The sequence below is a fragment of the Pelobates fuscus genome, chromosome 2 (genome assembly GCF_036172605.1).
Source record: "Pelobates fuscus isolate aPelFus1 chromosome 2, aPelFus1.pri, whole genome shotgun sequence".
NCBI lineage: Eukaryota > Metazoa > Chordata > Amphibia > Anura > Pelobatidae > Pelobates > Pelobates fuscus.
This window is the reverse complement of record NC_086318.1, coordinates 67614212-67634373: the sequence shown is the minus strand read 5'-3', so window position 1 is coordinate 67634373 and position 20162 is coordinate 67614212. Positions and strand designations below refer to the sequence as shown.

At 38.5% G+C, this 20162-nt stretch overlaps 1 protein-coding gene across 3 annotated transcripts in view; it reads left to right on the top strand.

Moving 5' to 3' along the window:
* The window catches only part of LOC134586604 (ephrin type-A receptor 3-like), a 200073-nt gene that overhangs the window by 98358 nt on the left and 81553 nt on the right, over window positions 1–20162 (top strand). For all 3 annotated transcript variants that reach the window (XM_063442227.1, XM_063442226.1, XM_063442228.1), the window contains 4 exons: window positions 5050–5205; window positions 9690–10025; window positions 15795–15907; window positions 16943–17105. In XM_063442227.1, coding sequence (XP_063298297.1) covers window positions 5050–5205; window positions 9690–10025; window positions 15795–15907; window positions 16943–17105 — 768 coding nt within the window. The remainder of the gene's footprint in view (window positions 1–5049; window positions 5206–9689; window positions 10026–15794; window positions 15908–16942; window positions 17106–20162) is intronic.

The following is a 20162-nucleotide window of genomic DNA, read 5'->3' as shown; positions in this document are numbered from 1 at the left end:
GGGGTTGCTTCCTTGCTGGAACCAGGGGACCGGGTAGGGGAACTAGCTCTATGCGATCCCAGGAAGGGACGGCACTCAGTCCTGGAAGTTCTTAGTCCTTACAAGGACTTTCCCTGTTGCACCCCCTGCAAGCTGAAACAGCAGACACAGGGGTTAAATCTTCCCTCCATCCAGTAACCGGACAAGACACAGTTCTGGAGGTTAAAACACTGACAATCTTTATTGAGAACACACAGTTTTTTATGCAAAGGGTCTCCATTCAGTTCAACACAATCCCAGGCAGGAGGGGTTTGGGTTAGAGATAGCAATCTCCCGCACTGGGTCCCCGACTGGGGGACCTGAAACTGTGCAGCAGGCCTGTTCGGGAAACAAATGCTTTTCCTGATTGGTGTTTGGTTATACGAACTGACGGCCACCCAGGGGATTCCCTTGCGGTTTGTGGTTTTCACACCTCGTTCTATATTAACATTCTAACTGAGGTATCGGGGTGGTCCCCGTTCAGGAGACGAACAGTTTCTGTTCATATGAGCTCTCCCGAACAGGTAGCAGGTAAAACACACAGATACAAGGGGAAATCGTGGGAATAAGCATTGGGGACCCAAATTACAAGGGAAAAACATATGAATATTCAGTGAGCATGGCACTTAGTGGTGGTAGCCCGCTAGAAAGACCTGAGTGGAAGTATTTAAAAGCTTGTATTTCATGTCTATAGGGCTTTGTAGATGTAGAGTTGGCAGATTTATATCGGATTTAGAATTGGTAGTAAACTCCATACAGAAGTAATATGCACTCTAAGGTGTATTTTGCTGAGTGGTATTTTTTTTTGTACAATGTTTGTGCCTTCCCAGTGAGAAATCAGTGGGGGAGGGGGTTGTTAATGAGTGATACAAAGTGCCACAGCAGGATTGCTAACCAAAAAGTGAAAAATCTTCCATGTGACACCCATCATTGCAAGCTATGCTGGTTTGCAATTAAATGGTTTATATCATTTGACACTGGCATCCTGCCTTCAAAGCACTGCGTGATCAGGGACCCTGCTATTTTAAAGTTTGCCATGAAGGCGTAGTGGTTGTCTTTTTCCTTCTGTTGTCTCTCTTTCTTTCATACAAATCTCCGAAAACGTTTCTCTTTGGCTTTCATTGTACATCTCTCATTGCTCCCCCGTCTGTGGACGTTTTGCCTTGTTATACAACAACTTCATACCTAGCACTTTTTGTTTTTTTCTGACTTCATGTGATGTACATTTTCCTGTATATAAAACTAACTTATTGTATTCTACATCTTCTATCAATGGTCGGCCTTTTCCTTTCTCTCTCTGCACCCTCATGGCTTACTTCATTCCCATCTCTCTTCTCACAGTCCATCTCTCTCTCTCTAGTCCTCCGTAAAAGCCAAGCCGAGCTTTTCAGTACAAACTTGTCCTTGATTTCGAGTGAATTGAAGCAGAATGAGACAATGTTTTATTGATGCAGTTTCTCTGTATCCAAGGAGCCTTGTGTCAGGGCTGCAATATAGGCCACATCAATCGGTTTCCAACTTCTGATAATGGAAATCTGTTTGTGTATACAATTATAGACAATTATATAAATTCAATGCAGTATATGAATACAAAAGTAACATAGCACCCCTTCCACTGTACAGGCTCACCATACAGACATTATCACCGTGCATAAATACATCATATGGCTTTATCCTTGGCATTTTTTTAAAGATCTACAGTATAAAAGTATCATTCAATTGCTCAGACATAATGACTGCATAATGACAGCTCTATAAATGGGAAAGAAATCACGTGTTTTTAGCTCGTGATAAGTTTCAAGATCATTTTTTCTAGGATTGGATAAGATATCCAGGTTATTAAATGTGAACAGTGAATTTAGCCAAAGCTTCAGTAGTTTGCAAATTACATTTTAACATATGTCCAATTTATTTTACCCTCCGAATATTCTCTCCAATTCTTTCTGATAGACGGAAAAATGATCCTAAATCGAGGCACGGTGCCCTATACGTTACACCACACTGAATACAGTAAGACTGACAGACTTCTTCTACAGTCCATTAAATATTAATATATGCTGACAGTTTGTTTTGGCTACAAACCAAGGCAGTTTTGTAATGTATATCTGATCCCTCCCTTTCCTGTGATGTCCCAACTATGCCCCAACTTATTATATACGTAATAGACAAATAGCAAAAAAGCGAATGGCTGAATGTGCATTGGACCATCATTCAAGGATGTATACCCTCATCACAGTGAAAGCGTATCTGTTAAAGTCATCCTTCAATCAGCTATTCACATTCACTATGCATGCTTCTGCTACCCACACATTGACTAAATAGGCTGTGGATATTTAAACATTGATTATGAAGATTAATTGTAAATGGAGGGATGATCGAATGTATACAGACATCCACTATATACAAATCCAATATGCACACGTTGGCTATGGTTTCTGTTATATACACAGCCATTGTGGAGATTCCCATTATGCAAGCTTTGACTATGAAATCTTATATAGTACACATATTTATTTACTACAAAATGTACAGAGGCTTCTGCTATACAAAAATTAATTATATATTATACACACAGTGAATATAAAGGCTTCTCTGCTACATATTCTTACTATAAAAATAGCCATTCGGCTCACACAGGTTGCACACTTTTTAAATAACCCCTGTCTAAAATTCAGTGAAGACTAAGTGACTAATTATTCAATCAGAGGTTCCTTGATTCATTCATTCAGATACCTGAATTAATCAAGGCTCGATTACAGGTGGACAATCGATATTCCCTTTTAATTAGTTAGATTTGTCGCAAGTTGCACAGACCATGTTACAAGTATCAACATGTCTCAGACACCAAAGGGGAGATTTTCCAAAGTGTAACAGTCACTTTTACATCAGATGTTTGGCACAGTTTATTAAATGTCCCTATTGGCCATTTTTTAATATGCACCTTAGCGGCATAATTAATTTATTAATCTTTCTACCACCTTTTCAGACTGAAACGTTTTTTTGTTTCAAATCTATTTTTTTCCATGAAGCTAAATGGGGTGGCCTTCTGGAATAATACTGGTGCAACGGACAGAATTTACTGTAAAGAAAACCATCAATTTTTAGATCACTTTTACAAAAATTTAACAACAACAACAACTAAAATAATGACTGAATTGAACCGTATTACCTTATTTGTAGGAGTGAATTCATTTCCTGTAACGGTAATTCTCCTCACTTTATTTATATAGGTATTCATTATAAATGCTTTTGCTGTACATAAAGTAAACATTTATTCTACACATAAAATGCATTTAAACTGTCTACACACACATTGACTTAAAAAGACTTCTGTTATTCACATAGGCAATGTAAATGCCCAGCTATGCACACCTTTACTATAGAGTAATACAGCTTTCGTGTTCTATACATAGGTAATCTCCTATGTCCCTTTGTTTTAGCCAAAATAACAAACCCTATAACACCTTCCCTAACCCAACATTCCCTTTGAAATAAATAACACAGACACCATGCTGGGAGGTAAAGCCATCACAGGCCACATTCATTGAATACACCACCATGTCATCATGTGAGAAAAAAACATTCAAACAGAATGGCCGTAAAAGAGGAATAGTAACCAAATGTAGCTAGGGTGGTGGCCCTGAGAGCGTAACTCCTCAGCCCACAAAAGGATGCGGCTCAACCTAATCCAGCAGTGGAGCACACATTGCCTCTGCCCAAACAGAGGCATAAGGACTGCATGGGAGAATCTTCGGTATGGCCACCTTGAACGCAAACTGCATGCCGGTGCCCCAGCCGGGCCACTGCCCAAGAGGGGGAAAAGCCCAGCCTACTTGCCGCCGTCACTTCTGCCCTCTCTCTCTGCACCACACCCTTTTGCGGTAGAGGGAACAGGAACATCCAACCCAGGAACATCCAAGGAACCTTCTGGCTGTCAGAACCGAAGGTATCCGAGGGGAGAGACTAAAGTTAACAGCCAGGGACTCAAAAGGCGAGTTCGACTAAGCAGGCCCCGCCGGTGGCACATCGTTATGCCAATCCGCGCAGAGCGGAAACAAACCCAATGCCGCACACAGGATAACAGGTACACACAAAGGGGAGGGAGGAAGAGCTTCAGAAGACAGCAGGAACCGAAGAGAAGTGACAGGAAACAGAGGGGCCTCTTAAAAAGTAAAGGGAGGCCCGTCCCATCATACAGCAACAGTTTCATGACTAAAGTCCCAGGAGAAGATCCCCTTAATTATGTTTCAGGACCACTAGGAGGCCCTACACCCCCACAATGACAAAGGAATTATTTTTATAAAACAGAAAGAATAACTGTAAAAGCGTTTTCTACATACAAATTGAATGTGCATGTTTTCACCATCTAGTCTAGTGAATGGTCTACACACAATACATTCAATAAACGAGTCAGGGAGAAAGACTGAGAGAGATGCAAGAACTATACAAACATTGTCCACACAATACAAATACTATAAATTCACAAACACATACATTTTCCCCTTAATCAAATACACATCCTTTGTCTCTCTGCAGAAGTACACACCCACTGTGCCTCCATACACAAACATTCCAGAGAATGACAGACACCGGAGAGCAGGATAGATTCAAATAAATCAGATTTCAAGAAATACATGCTGTTTGTCTGTCTATACAAATACTGTCAGCACTAGGATTTGTTGGCATTACTTGCATTACTAGTCAAAAATGAACATTTGTTCTGCTCAAGCATATGTTCTGCCCAAACTCATGCACATTATTTTTTCAACGTGTGTGAATATTCCTATCTCTGACCCTCACTGCAAAATGATTACAACAGTAACACATGTAGATATATAGATAGATGATAAAGAGAGATAGATATATGATAGATAGATAGATAGATAGAACATCACATTCTGTAATTAAGAGACGTTGTTGTATTACAAATTGATATATAGAATACATGTCGGTGATGTCAGTTTCGATTCTGCCACTTGTGTATGTTGTTATGGTTCTGCAATGACCCTTTGACTTCTTCGTTTTTTCCAGCTTGCCGCCCGGGGTATTACAAGGCTTTACTGACTGATACCTACTGTGCCAAGTGCCCTCCACACAGCTTCTCCTTACAGGATAGCGCTGCCGAATGTACCTGCGAGAAAGGATTCCACCGGGCAGAATCTGACCCCAAATCTATGCCGTGCACAAGTAAGTTCACAAGTTAATGCTTAGTTAGTTGGTAGATAGTCTTTGTTCAATCACATTAAAAGTTTGGTACATAAAAATGATAGAAATTATTTTATTTTTTTAAATGATGGACTTTTTTTTGCATAAGAATCTAAATTAGTCACGCATACTTCCTATAAGCACTCTCTAGGTTATGCTTCAAAAAACTGCAATCACATCATCATTTTCCTCCTTTTTCCTCCTGATGTACGTATAGTAAATGATTTTCACTTACAAAAGCCTCATTTAACCTATTCCTAGATGTGTCACATGACTAGTCACCTGATTTGCTGCTAGTGAGCTTCACATGATTCTATGGCAATTCATTGCACATCGTTTTGTCATATGATAACTTGTACCTGATACTTAATGATACTTGAAGAAAAGTTCCAGCACTAGGCTTGACAAAGACCTTCAGTGGTCACAAAATTGACAGATTCATCCCTGATGCCAGAATTGGCAGTCAACATATTTATCATTTTGTTCATGTTCCTATAAGTTTTCAATATTTTTTAACTCTCATTATGAACACACTCAGAAATGTATTTTTGCTTCTGTAAACTCAATCCACATAATGCATCTCTGGTTGTTTGCATAAAGCTGTGCAAGCAGTATGGTGATAATGGCTCTCATGATACTTTATTTTCAGTGCCATTTAAAAATTGAGTACCGTGGACTATAACTTTGCGTAAGACCTGCTATTCCTGAAACATGTTGTGGATGGATGCTAATCAAATGGCAAGCAAAGGGAACAATCACGCACAATTAATAAAACGTCTGTTCATCTTAATGGATGGATAGCGTGCTCTTGTTAAGCTGTGAGTTGTATATTCAAGACGCAATGATGCTTTGTGTTTTGAAGGTATGGTCTTGTAGTGTTTTTGTTTAATGGCATCAATCAATCAGTGTAAGCCCAGGATATTCCATCTGCTTCGCCTTTTGCTTAGTAATACAAAAAAGGAAAATAGCTTGCCAGCGTATCATAAAGAACAAGTTAAAAGTGATATAAATGCATGTACATTCTCTTTAATTCACTTTAATGCTCAGCAGCTGTTCTTAATGCACATCTATATAAAACAAAGGGTGTAATGATTCCCTAGTGATGCAGAAATGGGAGTTTACTACTTGGTGGATTTATTATCGGATAACATTTTATGAAAAAATTAGCTGCTGGTTTTTGGGTGTTTTCAAATCTCACGAGAATGATATGAGTCTGGCCCCATTTGACCTTTGTAGTCTACATGAAGATCGCCTTGCGTTTTAGGATATTGTCGTGGTCCCCTTTACAGTATTATTGACATTTCATACACACACACACACAAAAAAAACATACGGTATACACTGTAAGGTTTCACATTACAGGATTTTTGATACAGTATTATGAGTCTTAGAAAGGGCAATTCTTGGTCAAAGTTCTAAATGCGGAACAATCACCATGCATGGAAATCAATGTAATGCAAGAGATTGTTCAAAGTGTTGTGTTCTAAAAAGTGGTGCAAAGATGCAAATGAGGAATGGTTACCAATGGAAAGTGTCCTCATTGTCCGTTTGTTTCCATGGTGATTTGTCCACTTTTAGTACTTTGCACATTTATTTCAAAACACAACACTTTAGTATATCTCCACCAACATTTCTGCTGATTACCCCACTTTTAGATTTTTTTTTCCCTATAATTGCTCTGACAATTAGATGGTGCCATAGCATTTGAGGACAACAGTGGCTCACATATCTAGATTAATTTGGTAATTTTTGAATTGTAAATAACTAGCACCTGTTACGTATGCAGAGCTACAGTTTAAAAGCTAGATTGGAGGGTTTTTACCTATTGTAGTCATGCTTTAATTATATGAATCTAACATATATTATGTTATTCAGTGGTCACAGTTAACCTCCAGTAGGATGCCCATTAAATTGTCCTTAGGCTGTTGTTCGCAAACTAATGGTTCGTTGTGTCATAGGGAAACTGTGTCCGTAAAATGGCCATAGGGCCTATTCATATGCCTTTTGGAGAGAAGAATGTGCCTATTTCAGGGAAGTAAAAAATGTGCCTAAACTGAACTTGTCTGAGGCTTGTAGGAAATACTGGACAAGATGGTGGGAGCTCAAGTGATTTGATTCATTTGTTGTAATAAATACTCAAAGTTCATGGGTGGAATATTTCTAAACGTATTAGGGTTACATGTTGAGAGAAGAAAGGTCATGAAGGTGAAGTTGTACTCCACATTATTCTCTGCATAAACACTGATGTCACTTGGGCATCTGCAATATGTATCTTGACAGACATCATGAAATTTGGCCTTGGCTCTAATGAATAGTTCATCCTCTTGCACTAGAATGTAAAATGTTCCTGTGCATCAAGTGGCGTCACATTTATGCACTGATTATTAAGTACATCCCTTCTTGATCATGCAGCCCTTGTAAGCAGTACTTATGGAAGGCCCTGCCTTGTACTGTCAGTACTGTCAGGTTCACCTAGTCTCTCATTCTTTATGAATTATCATAAAATGTACCTAAGCAGCTTATCATCTTCCTAGGTGTTTTTTCAGTTTTCACCAATACTCTTCTCTCCCCTCACACAACTAGTGTTTTCAGATTACATATCTTCCCTATTTTCACTCTACAATAGCGCCCGACATGTCTTTTTATCACAAGTGCAATTACATAACGGTATCATACCTGTCTACTCCACCCCTCAACAGGTTTTATCCCACTTTCACCTAGACTGTAGGCATGTTTAAGAAGGCCCACTCTTATTTCTGTTCACTTTTATTTGTTTGTCAATTATTTGTTAATTTTTATCTGTCCTGAAAAAAATTTAATACCCTGCAGAATATGTTGCCACTTCTGGCATTGTCCCTGCTGACCTTAAACATGCCACTGAAGTATCTATCCTGAAAAATACATCTCTCGACCCGCCCTGCCCCTCTAACTATCGTCCAATATCCCTGCTGCATTTTTCTCTGTGAATTCGTCCACTCGTGGTTTTCCTCTTATCTCTCCCAACGCTTATTTAGTGTCTCCTTTTCAAGTGATACCTCTTCCCTTCGTCCTGTCTCGATTGGAGTCCCCTAAGGCTCTACCTTCAAGTTAGTGGTATCCACATCAGTTCATCCTAGCAAGCGTGCTGTCTTGGTGTCATACTTGATTCTGGCCTCACTTTTGAGCTTCACATCCAGCATGTTACCAAGTCCTGCAGATGCCATCTTAAAAACATAGCCTGCATCCGCCCCTTTCTAACGCAAGATGCTACAAAGGAGCTTGCCCATGCTCTAGTAATTTGCCGCATGGATTATTTTAACCCTCTCCTAATTGGTCTTCCCAAAAAACATATTGCCCCGCTACAGTCTGTAATGAATGCTGATTGATTTTCCTCTCTAGTCAGTCCTCTCACATGTCACCCATCTGTCAGTCCTTACATTGGCTTCCTGTATTGTATAGGAGTCAATTCAAAGTGCTAACCAATACCTATAAACCATTGACCAATTCTAGCCCCTCTTATATCTCTTCACAGATCCATAGGTGTGGCCCTTCTCGGTCTCTCCGCTCTGCCCATTACCTTCTCGTGTCCGCAGCTCGCATGTGTACGTCCAACTCACGCTTGCAGGACTTCTAGTGACTCCCTTCCTATGGAATAGCCTGCCTACCATCATCAGACTCTCTCCTAGTCTTCAATCATTTAAGAAGTGCCTTAAAACCCATCTCTTTATTAAAGCTTATGGCCCCCCAGAGTAACCTCTACCTCACAAACCTGTCTCTTGCCCTCTCCTAAAGGGCAGTACTCTACTCTCTCCTCCAGCTCAGCTTCACTCCCACCTTATTTGATTGCTATCTCCTGTCCTATTGTGTTTTACACCCCACCTCCTATAGACTATAAGCTCTTTTGTGCAGGGTCCTCTTCAACCTATCATTCCTGTAAGTTTTCTTGTAATTGTCCTATTTATAGTTAAATCTCCACTCTTATAATATTGTAAAGCACTACAGATTCTGTTATCTATATAAATGATAATAATAATAATAATAATAAATTATTATAAAAAACAAAACAAAACAAAAAAGATTTATAGATTACAATGATATTTTTTACAATATAGAAGTATTTAAAACTGTGAGAGGTATAAGTGCATACATGTTGCTTGTATTGATGTAATAAGGAGTTTCCTTTCTTCATCAGATAACAGATCCTTTTCGTTTACTTTTCTGACAGGAAGATGAATGATGAAAAATGTACATAATACTAGGATAAATGGAATAAAGGTTGAGCTTCCCAGCAGCAGCTGTCATAAAATTTGTATTTCTATCAGTGAATGATTAATAGTGTCCTGCTAAAAGCCCTATCATGATGAATAGCTCTTGTCTTCAGAAGGTCATCTATTATGGTGTCATTGGTGATGCCTGGACAGGTGTTGTATCCTTCTGACTTACTTTTACTCATTATCTGACACCCTCCTTATTCTATTTTTTTCCAGAACCACCATCTGCTCCAGATAATCCAATTTCCACCGTGAATGAGACATCAGTCATCATGGAATGGAGTCCTCCTGAAGACACTGGGGGCAGATCAGATGTCACATACAATATACACTGTAGAAGGTGCCAAGCAGAGACACAGAAATGCAGCGCGTGTGGAAGCGGAATCCACTATATACCTCGACAGTTTGGTCTGTCCCAGCCTCGAGTCCTTATCACGGATCTACTTCCCTATACCAACTACACATTTGACATTGAGGCTTTGAATGGTGTATCTGACCTGAGCGCCAGCCCAAAGCAGTTCATTTCTGTGAATGTTACCACAAGTCAAGTAGGTGAGGCCTCTTTCATTGACCAAGTCCAAAACTAGGCATAGATGTTCCATGATATCAAGATTAAGATCTATGGTTTTGGTTCCTCATATACTACTTTTATTAAAAGGTTTCGAGTACATGGGCAGATGGGACATTGAAGGTACATCTCTAATTAGACTAGGCATTATAGCACTCCAGCTGTAGTGATACTATGTTATACTATATCCATCCAAATTTAGCAAGACGTCATTGAGTATTATAGCTAGAGAACATCTTGGTCCCTAACCTTGGGTTAAAATTATATTGGACCTTATTTAATGTAGGATATGCACCAGTGCCTATGAGAAGGTCCAATTTGATACATTTAATGGCTATCACTTATGGGTGATTTGAGTGTTTTGCTCATATTATGAGCTAAACCGTCTGAATTCTCTACATATATAGACAGAAATGTCTATTGTGCCAAAATGTGTTCCCTTTGATATTTAATACATTGACTAATCAGCACTATGCCACAGGGCACCTGTCAGACCTTAAATTCTATCTTGAAGACGTCAATTAAATAAGCCATGGTATATCTTCCAGGATATTTTGTCGTATTTAGCAAGTTACAGATTATACTTTGCCTATTTACCAGTCTTTTGATATTCAACAAAAGGTGCTTTCAAGGTTATTAGTTAATTACTATTAGTTAATTAAATATTTTACCTTAGAGAATAAAATGAAGACCTAATTTCCAAGAATATGCTGAAAACATAACAGGTAAGCAGAAAACAATGTAAAGTAGCACAATTATTATTAATATTCCATTTGGAATTACACAGGGTGTAAACAAAATATCAATTTGGAATATTGAGTTTTAGATTTCAGAAAAGACAAAATTATACTTAATTGTTGTTTCCAACAGACACACAGTGGGGTATCAAATATTATTTTATTAGACATCATTTATTTAACTACCATTTTACCATTTAACAGTTATTGTAATGTATACTTGATTATTCACTTTATACATTTCACACATCAGTAAAATTATTGCCATTTTACTCCTTTTTTCAACAGTATTATTATTATGGTAATTAAACTAAAAATAAGTGTTAGTAACACAAACATGAATTCCTAACTATATACTTTTAATCTACCTATTTTGGTTTCCATTGACCCCTGTGAAGGTTTAAAAGGCGAGATTTACTTAAGTATACTTCCTTCGCCATGTTGGTCTCACTGCGCCCACTCCGCTTTCTTGGCGGAAATCATCAAGGTTGACGATTCCACAGGGTGAAACGTTGGTTGGTTAGTACACATGTGCTGCGAATTGCTACACTGCAGCAATCAAATAGCCTAGGAGCAGCATTTGATTGAGAACTGAGCCTGACTTAGTTCTCCCAGGAGTAGTGCCTCTAGTGGCTGTCTCAAAGACAGCCACTACGGGTGTGTTTAACACTGCAATGGAAACATTACAGTATCTTCAAAACTACAAAGTTTTACATTGAAAACTACAGTGTTACTGTAACCAAATCACTTAATTGTGACTAAGTGCTCTTTCTGCCTTCAGTGTTCCATTAATAACCTTAGGAGGTAGGGCACTGAGCATGTGGCCAACTGTGCTCAGTAAGAATTTGCAGAGATCTTCACCATATATAATAATACAAAAAAATAATTTTTTTAAATATAATAAAATGATGTAACAAATTATTGTGCATGCAATGTTGTACTGTTAAAAAAGTACATGCAAAATGAAATTAGTCTAGGCACAGAATAAGTCAAAACAAAATAATGATTTTAAACATATCTTTTTTTTAAAGACAGAAACCAATATAAATGACATTAGAAACCTATCTTATCTAATTATTTGTTTTTAAATAAAAAAAAGGTTTTTACAATTAATTTCAATTTTGGGACTGGTGTTATAACTTAGTTTGAAATAAATAGGTTTTCCTTGATTAATAAAAATATTCTCTGATATGCAAACGGTGTAGGCTCTCTCTGTAATGGCACATGAGCAAAAACAAAGAAGACCTGAGAATGGACAATCAGGCGGTAATGCTATCGGGGCAGGGGCGTATTAGCCACGAGGCAAACAAGGCATTTGCCTTGGGCGGCATTTTCCAGGGGGCGGCAAAAAACGCCGCCCCCAAATGCCAAGGGCAAATGCCTTGTTAGCCTTGCGGCTAACTGACATGCCGTCTGGGCGGGCGGTCTGTTGGGTGGCGCTGGCGGGCGGCCGGCGAGGGAGCACTTCCTCTGAGCTGTCTGCTCAGCTTCCTCGCGCGCCGCAGAGTGAGGCTGGGAGCCGGAATATGACGTCATATTCCGGCTCCGCCTCCCAGCCTCACTGTGCGGCGCGCGAGGGAGCTGAGCAGACAGCTCAGCGGAAGTGCTCCCTCGCTGGCCGCCAGGCAGCGCCGCCCAGCAGCCACTGGACCACCAGGGAGAAATAGGACCCCCCCCCCAGCATTCCCAAAGGTAAGGAGGCTGGGGGGGGGGGGGGAGGGGATTAAAAAAATAAAACAAAAAAATGTGTTAAATATGTGAGTGAGTGAGTATGTGTGTATGTCTGTTAGTGTGTGTGTGTGTGTGTGTGAATGTCTGTGTATGTGTATGTCTGTTAGTGTTTCTGTCTGTCTGTTAGTGTGTGTGTGTCTGTCTGTTAGTGTGTGTGTATGTCTGTTAGTGTGTGTGTGTATGTCTGTTAGTGTGTGTGTCAATGTCTGTTAGTGTGTCTGTGTATGTCAGTGCATGTGTCTGTTAGTGTGTGTGTGTGTATGTCTGTTAGTGTGTGTGTGTGAATGTCTGTTAGTGTGTGTGTGTGTGTGTGTGTGTGAATGTCTGTTAGTGTATGTCTGTTAGTGTGTCTGTGTATGTCTGTTAGTGTGTGTGTGTGTGTGTATGTCAGTGTGTGTCTGTTAGAGTGTGTGTGTGTATGTATGTCTGTTAGTGTGTATGTCTGTTAGTGTGTGTGTATGTATGTATGTTAGTGTGTGTCTGTTAGTGCGTGTGTGTGTGTCTGTTAGTGTGAGTGTGTGTATCTGCTAGTGAGTGTGTGTCTGTTAGTGTGTGTGTGTGTTTCTGTTAGCGAGTGTGTGTTTCTGTTAGCTAGTGTATGCGTATCTGTAAGTGAATGTGTGTGTGTGTATTTGGAAGGCGGGGCGGGGGAAGGGTGGGGGTGGTGCGGGCGGGGGGAAGGGTTGGATGGGGGTGGCGCAGGCGGGAGGGGGGCGCCTGAGTTTTGTCCTGCCTAGGGCAGCACAAAACCAGGATACACCACTGTATCGGGGTCTCTCTGGTCTTCTCATATTCCCAGTTTTTGCATAAAAATATATAGGCAATACAAATCATTAGCTCTGGGCTTTTTTTTTTTTTTTTTTTAATTAAGTAACCTGAATAGTTTGTGTCAATGGAAATGAATTACATCTATCTAATTTTTACATGCTGTATTTATTATATTAGATTGTTTTGTGTCTGCATTTTACAATTTCTGAGTTAATATGATGCAGGTACTTTTTGATGTGAACTTGTTAAGGAAGTATTGAAGTACAAAAATGAAAGGGGAAATGTAAGCACCATAACCACTACAGCTCAGTGTAGAATTGCTGAGGCAATAAGCAGGCTCTAGGCAACATGCCAGTTTTTGTTAAACCTTTGTCACCAGTTTGAAAGAACCGGTTTACTGGGTCCCATAGTCTTTTCTCTCCATACATGTTGGTAATGCAGAATGTACCCTCCCACATTCCTAGTATAATTTCTATCCAACCTGGATGAAAGTGAAAGAGCTCCCACCTATCTCTGCATGTCATCATCAATCAGGTTCATCAAAACTAACAACGTGTGTAAATATCACCTGATCAATCTTAATGATGAGCGAGCAGTCTCTGGGCGCAAACTGTAATTGAGAACTTTCATTACAGAAATGAAATATAAAATAAAGTGTTTATTGTTTATGAGGGTTGCTGACAGCTGGTGCAGCATAAAACACATGCAATCATGTTCTTCATTCCCAAGGAAACCCTTATCTGACTTCACAACTAACTTGGGTAAAGCTTCTTTGCTACCCAACAGCTAAATCCATAGCTGAGGTCTAATAAGCCTCCTCATATTGCTCACTTTACAGCAAGCATGTCAAACACAAAGGCTAACACGGGCCAAATAAACAAGGTTTAAGTTTATGTAGGCCGCAAAAAAAACAAAAACGTATAAAAACTTAGGTTTATTTAGAAAAGTAAAGAATAAAGAAAGTTGCCTAACTGACACTGGATGCATTCATTCTCGTAGGGCTTCAAAGTAAACAAATGAGCAAATTTATTTTAAGGAGAAGTGCATTTGCATGTAACCAATGTTTCTGTCCATCTGCCTTGACATATTAAGAAAAGGTTGTTAATGGGACTGAAAGGGTGAATGTATGCTGTTGCGCAGCTGTAAAAACAAATTATGTTATCTTGTTGATTTTGAAGTCCTATGAGTGTGTTCTTCACTTTGGCTGAGATCATCAAACTTGATGATCCCAGCCAATCCAATGCTTTCCCTTAGGATAGCATTGGGAGGCTATTGTACATGTGTAGCAAACAAATGCACGGCCAATCAGCATCTCCATGGGGCCTCCATGCAGACTCAATCTAATACACTGCCCCCTCCCCCCATTCTAATACGCTGCCCACAGATCCAATACATTTTCCCAAATCCAATCTAATACACTGCCCCCACTTTAACCACTCTAATTAAATACACTGCCCTCCTTCCCCCCAATTTAATGCACTCCCCCCATAATTTAATACACTGCCTTCCCCTCAGTTTAACACAGAGCCCCCCCTATCACCACTCTAATTTGATACACTGCCCTCTGTCCTCCCAATTTAATACACTGCCCCCTCCCTCAACTAACTTAATACTCTGCCCTCACCCCACCACTCTAATACACTGCCCCTCCCCAATTTAAAACACTGCCCCCCTCCCACCACTCTAATATAGTGCCCCATCACGACTCTAATAAGCTGTCCCATCCCTCCCCAAATTGATACACTGCCCTCCCCCTAATTTAACACACTACCCCCTCCCACCACTCTAATACACAGCTAAACTCCCTCCCCCAATTAAATACACTGGCCCCCTCCCTCCCTCAAATTAATATACTACTTTCTTGCTGCAATTTAATATACCAGCACCCACCCTCCCCCAAATTAATACAGTACCCCCTCCCTTCCTCAAATTAATACACTGCCCCTTCCCTCCCCAAATTAATACAGTGCCCACTCCCTCCCCCAATTTATTACACTGCCGCCTCCCCAAATTAATACAGTGCCCACTCACTCACCCAATTTAATACACTGGCCCCAACCCTTCCCAAATGAATATTCTGCCCCACCCCTCAAATTAATACACTGCCCCTCCTCCCCAGTGTAACACACTACACACGAAGGTCCCTCAAGCCCCTCTCCTCCTACCTTAAGATGAGCTGCCCGTCCCCCAGTTCCAACCCTACTCTGCTCAAACAGGTCAGATGCCCAAAGGGATCAAAACATGGCTGTATCTGTCCTGTTTTTCCAATAAATCTGCTGACGTATGAAAACCTTGAGTGCCTGGACTACTTTGCTGTTACTGAGGAACACCTTTGTCATTTGACAATCGTTCAATAGAATCTATGCTTTATCAAGCCATGTGAACTACCACTGTTACACACTGCCCCAAGTGGTTATCTTTAGCAAAGTAATGGGATTCTATAAATTGACATCCCTTCGCTACTTCATACTTTCTTTCTCCTCTGACCAGTTTTCTTTCTTTTCTATCCTCTCTCAGTAAATGTGATCCTGAAGGAAAGGAAGAGTAAGGATAGTGTCACTTTGGCTTTTCAAGGACCAGAAAAGTCTAATGACATCGTGGTGGAATATGAAGTCATTTATTATGAAAAGGTCAGTATCCAAGTTTAGTCATAGTACTTTGAACACAAGCTTTATGCACTTGACTTGCCTATTTTTGCCAGTTTTGGTAGTATAGATACTGTATAATGTGGTTTTAACTGATGTTCTATCAAAATATTCAAAATCATTAAAAAAGTAATTTGACAAAGGGTGAGGACATTAACGGTTGTTGTAAGAATGTACAGGATTAATTTTTTGTTTGTTTTATTTTAAATTGTTTTTGTTATTTTATACAATTTTTCAATCTCTTAGGGTACAATGCAAGTTTTGATTCATTCATAACATTTTACACTTTCATCACATCATATTACTCATCGATAAAAATAATCTCATTCGTGTGTAACATTCATAATATCCCTAGATAAATTACAATATGATATAATAAGATATAATATAAATGTACATGATTAGGCTGTATCTTATGTTAAATATATGTTTCCTTATACATTTTATATAAAAAGAACATGTTTTAAATAAAAAATGTGCATGTGAAAATTGTTTCCATTCTCTCATTTACAGCTGTAGCTTAACCAAGCTTCCTAATTATAGCCCCCAGCTTTCTGAAATTAGGCCTCCTACTTTGACAATGGCCATGGGCCATTGTCTTTGCCTCTTACTGGCCAAATCTGGGTACGTTATAAAGTGGAAAAGTTCACATAGCAATGTGTTTCATTCTAAATGACATTTTATTGGCAGAAAGATGTAAATCTTCCAGTGCCAAATGCGATTTGTTGCAGTCATGAATTGCCAAATATGGCTTTACAAATATATAGCATGGTGATAGCAAAATAAAAAATAAAAATCAGAAACGGCAGATAGTGGGACATAGAACTGAATACAAACCAGTTGGTATTCATACAGTGTTCAGGGAAGAAATTATTCTTTATTTTTTATGTTCTGGGTGAAAAAGAAAATATTGCTAATTGAATATTGCTAATTGAAAGCTGTAGGCTCTGTGCTAGTTCTAGAACACGAAACAGTTGTACAGTCTATTTTAACTATCTGAACACTTTTTGTTTCTAACAGAATCAAAAGGAACAGAATTACACTGTATTAAAAACACGATCTAATTTTATGACGGTGGATGGCCTGAAACCAGGAACTACTTATGTCTTCAGAGTCAGAGCTCATACAGTTGGAGGTCAAGGAATTTACGGTGGAGAAATTGAGTTGGAGACCAGCACAGAAGGTAATTCATTTTTTTAGATTTAATAAGTAAATACGTTTTCAGACCGCAAGAACGTCTGGCAACAATGAACTTTACAGATTTGTGATGAAATTAAATGATAATGGTCTGCCAACAAACATTGAATAATGAAGACATGTTCAAAACAAGACGATTACTCACATTTGTAGCACTGGTAACACAGATAGGACTCTTAAAGTCAAAATCTGTTTTTGTTTGTATTGCATATTTGTTTGTATTTTTTTTTGTTCTTGCAGTACATTTATACCTGTCTGCTAACATCATAACATGTAGTTATAGTTACCTACAACTGTAATAATCAAACAGCTCTGATACACTCCATTTTTTTTTTCTTTATCTTTTCTAAAGAGTATCTAGAGACATTAATAGTAGATAAAAACCTCTGGATGATAGACATAGTGAGACTATAAAAGAACACAGAAAAGGAAACTATAGAAACGACGAGAACTATATACAGGAAGGGGACTTGGGAATACTGAACAGAAAATGAGCTTATAACAGAGACAATGGGCATCAGAATTGTTTTTGAGATAGTGAGGATGTATCAACAAATTAAAACGTTTAAAGGAAATCTAATAACACTGGGTTGTGGTGATTATACTGTGAAACCTGTCAAAACGCGTTTTGATTTGGCAATGTTTAGAGGTAAATTTTCGAGGTACTTCATTGTAAAAAAAAAAAAAGTAATTTTGTTTTACTTGTCCAAACTCAAAAACTGATTCTGTTTATTTGACCCCTTAAGGACCAAGCTTCTGGAATAAAAGGGAATCATGACATGTCACACATGTCATAAATAATAATAATAATAATAATAATGTGTCATTAAGGGGTTAAAGATAGAGAGAAATAGCTCCAAAGGAGAAAAATAGAACAGTAAGCTTCCAAATGTATCCGTAAAAAATAAAAAATAAATAAAATATGGGTTTTTAAAACAATGGCATTCATGATTGAGCTAACTTTTTTTCTAAAAAAGAGAAAAAAAGCCAAAGCCCTATTTCTTTCCTGGAAAATTAGTAATAAGTTAGTAATAACTACTACTCACAATACTAGGAGACAATAGAAGCATTGATTCGATGAGTAGCATGAAAAAAGATCATTATCGGCCACTAGTGGGTAAGATGTCCCCGTAACATGTGTTTGTTCTTGAAGGCTTTTTTGGAAGGATATTAAAAAAAGTGTAATGTATGTACTATCAGAAGAGACCTTGAAATGTATGTCAGTGACAAGGTCTGTGAGCAATAACATGGAGCAGGAGAAATTAAATTAAACTCTTTACCTAAAAACAAGAAAAAATATAATGAGTTCTCTTTTGTCTTCTCAAAACTTGTTCTTCTCACCAGTTAATCGATGTCTCAAAACTTTCAAAGCACTGCCTTGCCATCAGTTGGACATGTAAAAATACAGACAGTAGCAAATCTCATATATTTAACATGTTTCTAGTATTCCTACTTAACCAGTCTTTGGAGGACTTACTTTTGTACCTGGATTAGGTTACAATGGTCAACTCATATCATGAATAGAATAATGCAGGCTGGGTGGAGTAGGTTAGACAGATGGCAAATGCAGAATGCTCTGTACATCATTGGGGTCCAGTGGATCTTGAGGTTAAGTTATTGTCCAGAATTGTGGTAGCACTATTGTTACGTTCAGAGTTGATTAGCAGAAATATACCTGGGTACAGTGGATGTGCATATCTGTCTTAAACAATCCCTGTATAGTTAAATATATTTAAAATGTCAACACAGTTTCTACTTATTATAAAAAGTCTTAAATTTAGTCCGAAATTCTTTTATCCTATGCTTGCATTGATTTTAATTTCTAAAAGTGCCCAATAAATACTTTAGTCGAAATATGTACATTCTATATTCTGCTATTGTCCAGAGATAAAAAAAAAACCTGGAATTTATGTTTCCTTGAGCAAAAGGTTATTTCTCTTGAGAACAAAGCATCTTGCTGCAATAGGTAATTGATTCCAGATTAAATGGCACAAGGATGGAATTTCTCGAGTAATGCAATGTGCTGTGTGTATCTCAACAAAGATGAACCACTACGAGAGATACAAATGTGTCCTTCTAGCTATCTTTAAACACATACAAATAAAGTTATACATATCTATATATTGATATAGACATAGAAGGTCAATGTAGAACTTAGTAAAGTCAGGTCAAGAAGCCAGTAGAACCATAACAAAATACACAAGTGGCTGTGCAACAAAGAACCATAAGATAAGTATCTATTTGTAGTATAACAACTTCTCTTACTGTTACTCACAGAATGTAGTTTCTTATCAATCTGTCCATCCATTTATCATCGACTCACCCATCGATCCACCCACCCATCTGTACATCGATCCACCTATCCATCCACCCATCCATCTATCTTGAAGCTGTACATGAAAGCAGTTTTTCATTAGGTTTTGCTGAAATTCTGAGAAAATAGGCTGGGATACACATGTGGGGTTAATCCACTAAACTAGAAATTTCAGAGGAATTGAAAATCTTGGCAATAATAGATAAGCTGGAAGACTGTCTGAGTTGGAGAATCTTCCCAATTTGGCAATTTCTGCCCAACATGTTCAATTCTCTTGACAACTCTCCCCAATCCCAAATTTAGCAGATAAAACACGCTAATGGAAATCATTCTGTAGAAACCATTCTGGTTGAAAACACATTTCTATATAATGGCATCCGAACTTGGGAGATATATTGTATATTGCTTTGGTGCATTGGAACCCTGTAGATTTTATTGAATACGTGCTGCACAGTGATTGTGTCTCTTACTCCCTCTGATAATTCATGTTTATTCATTGCTCTAGCAGCTGTGCAGTTACTTATTATTCAATGAATTCCAGTTAAACCCTTTAGTTTGGCAGAGTGTGCTGTGTGGTGCATTGCAGAAAGATTAGTCTTCCCAATGGGTCCTTCCATAATCCATAATATCGGGCATATGTAATCCTAAATTCAGCATTATTTCATTGTTGGTTGAGTGCATCAATCTATTCCCAATAGTCCTTGTATAATAATAATAATCATAATAAAA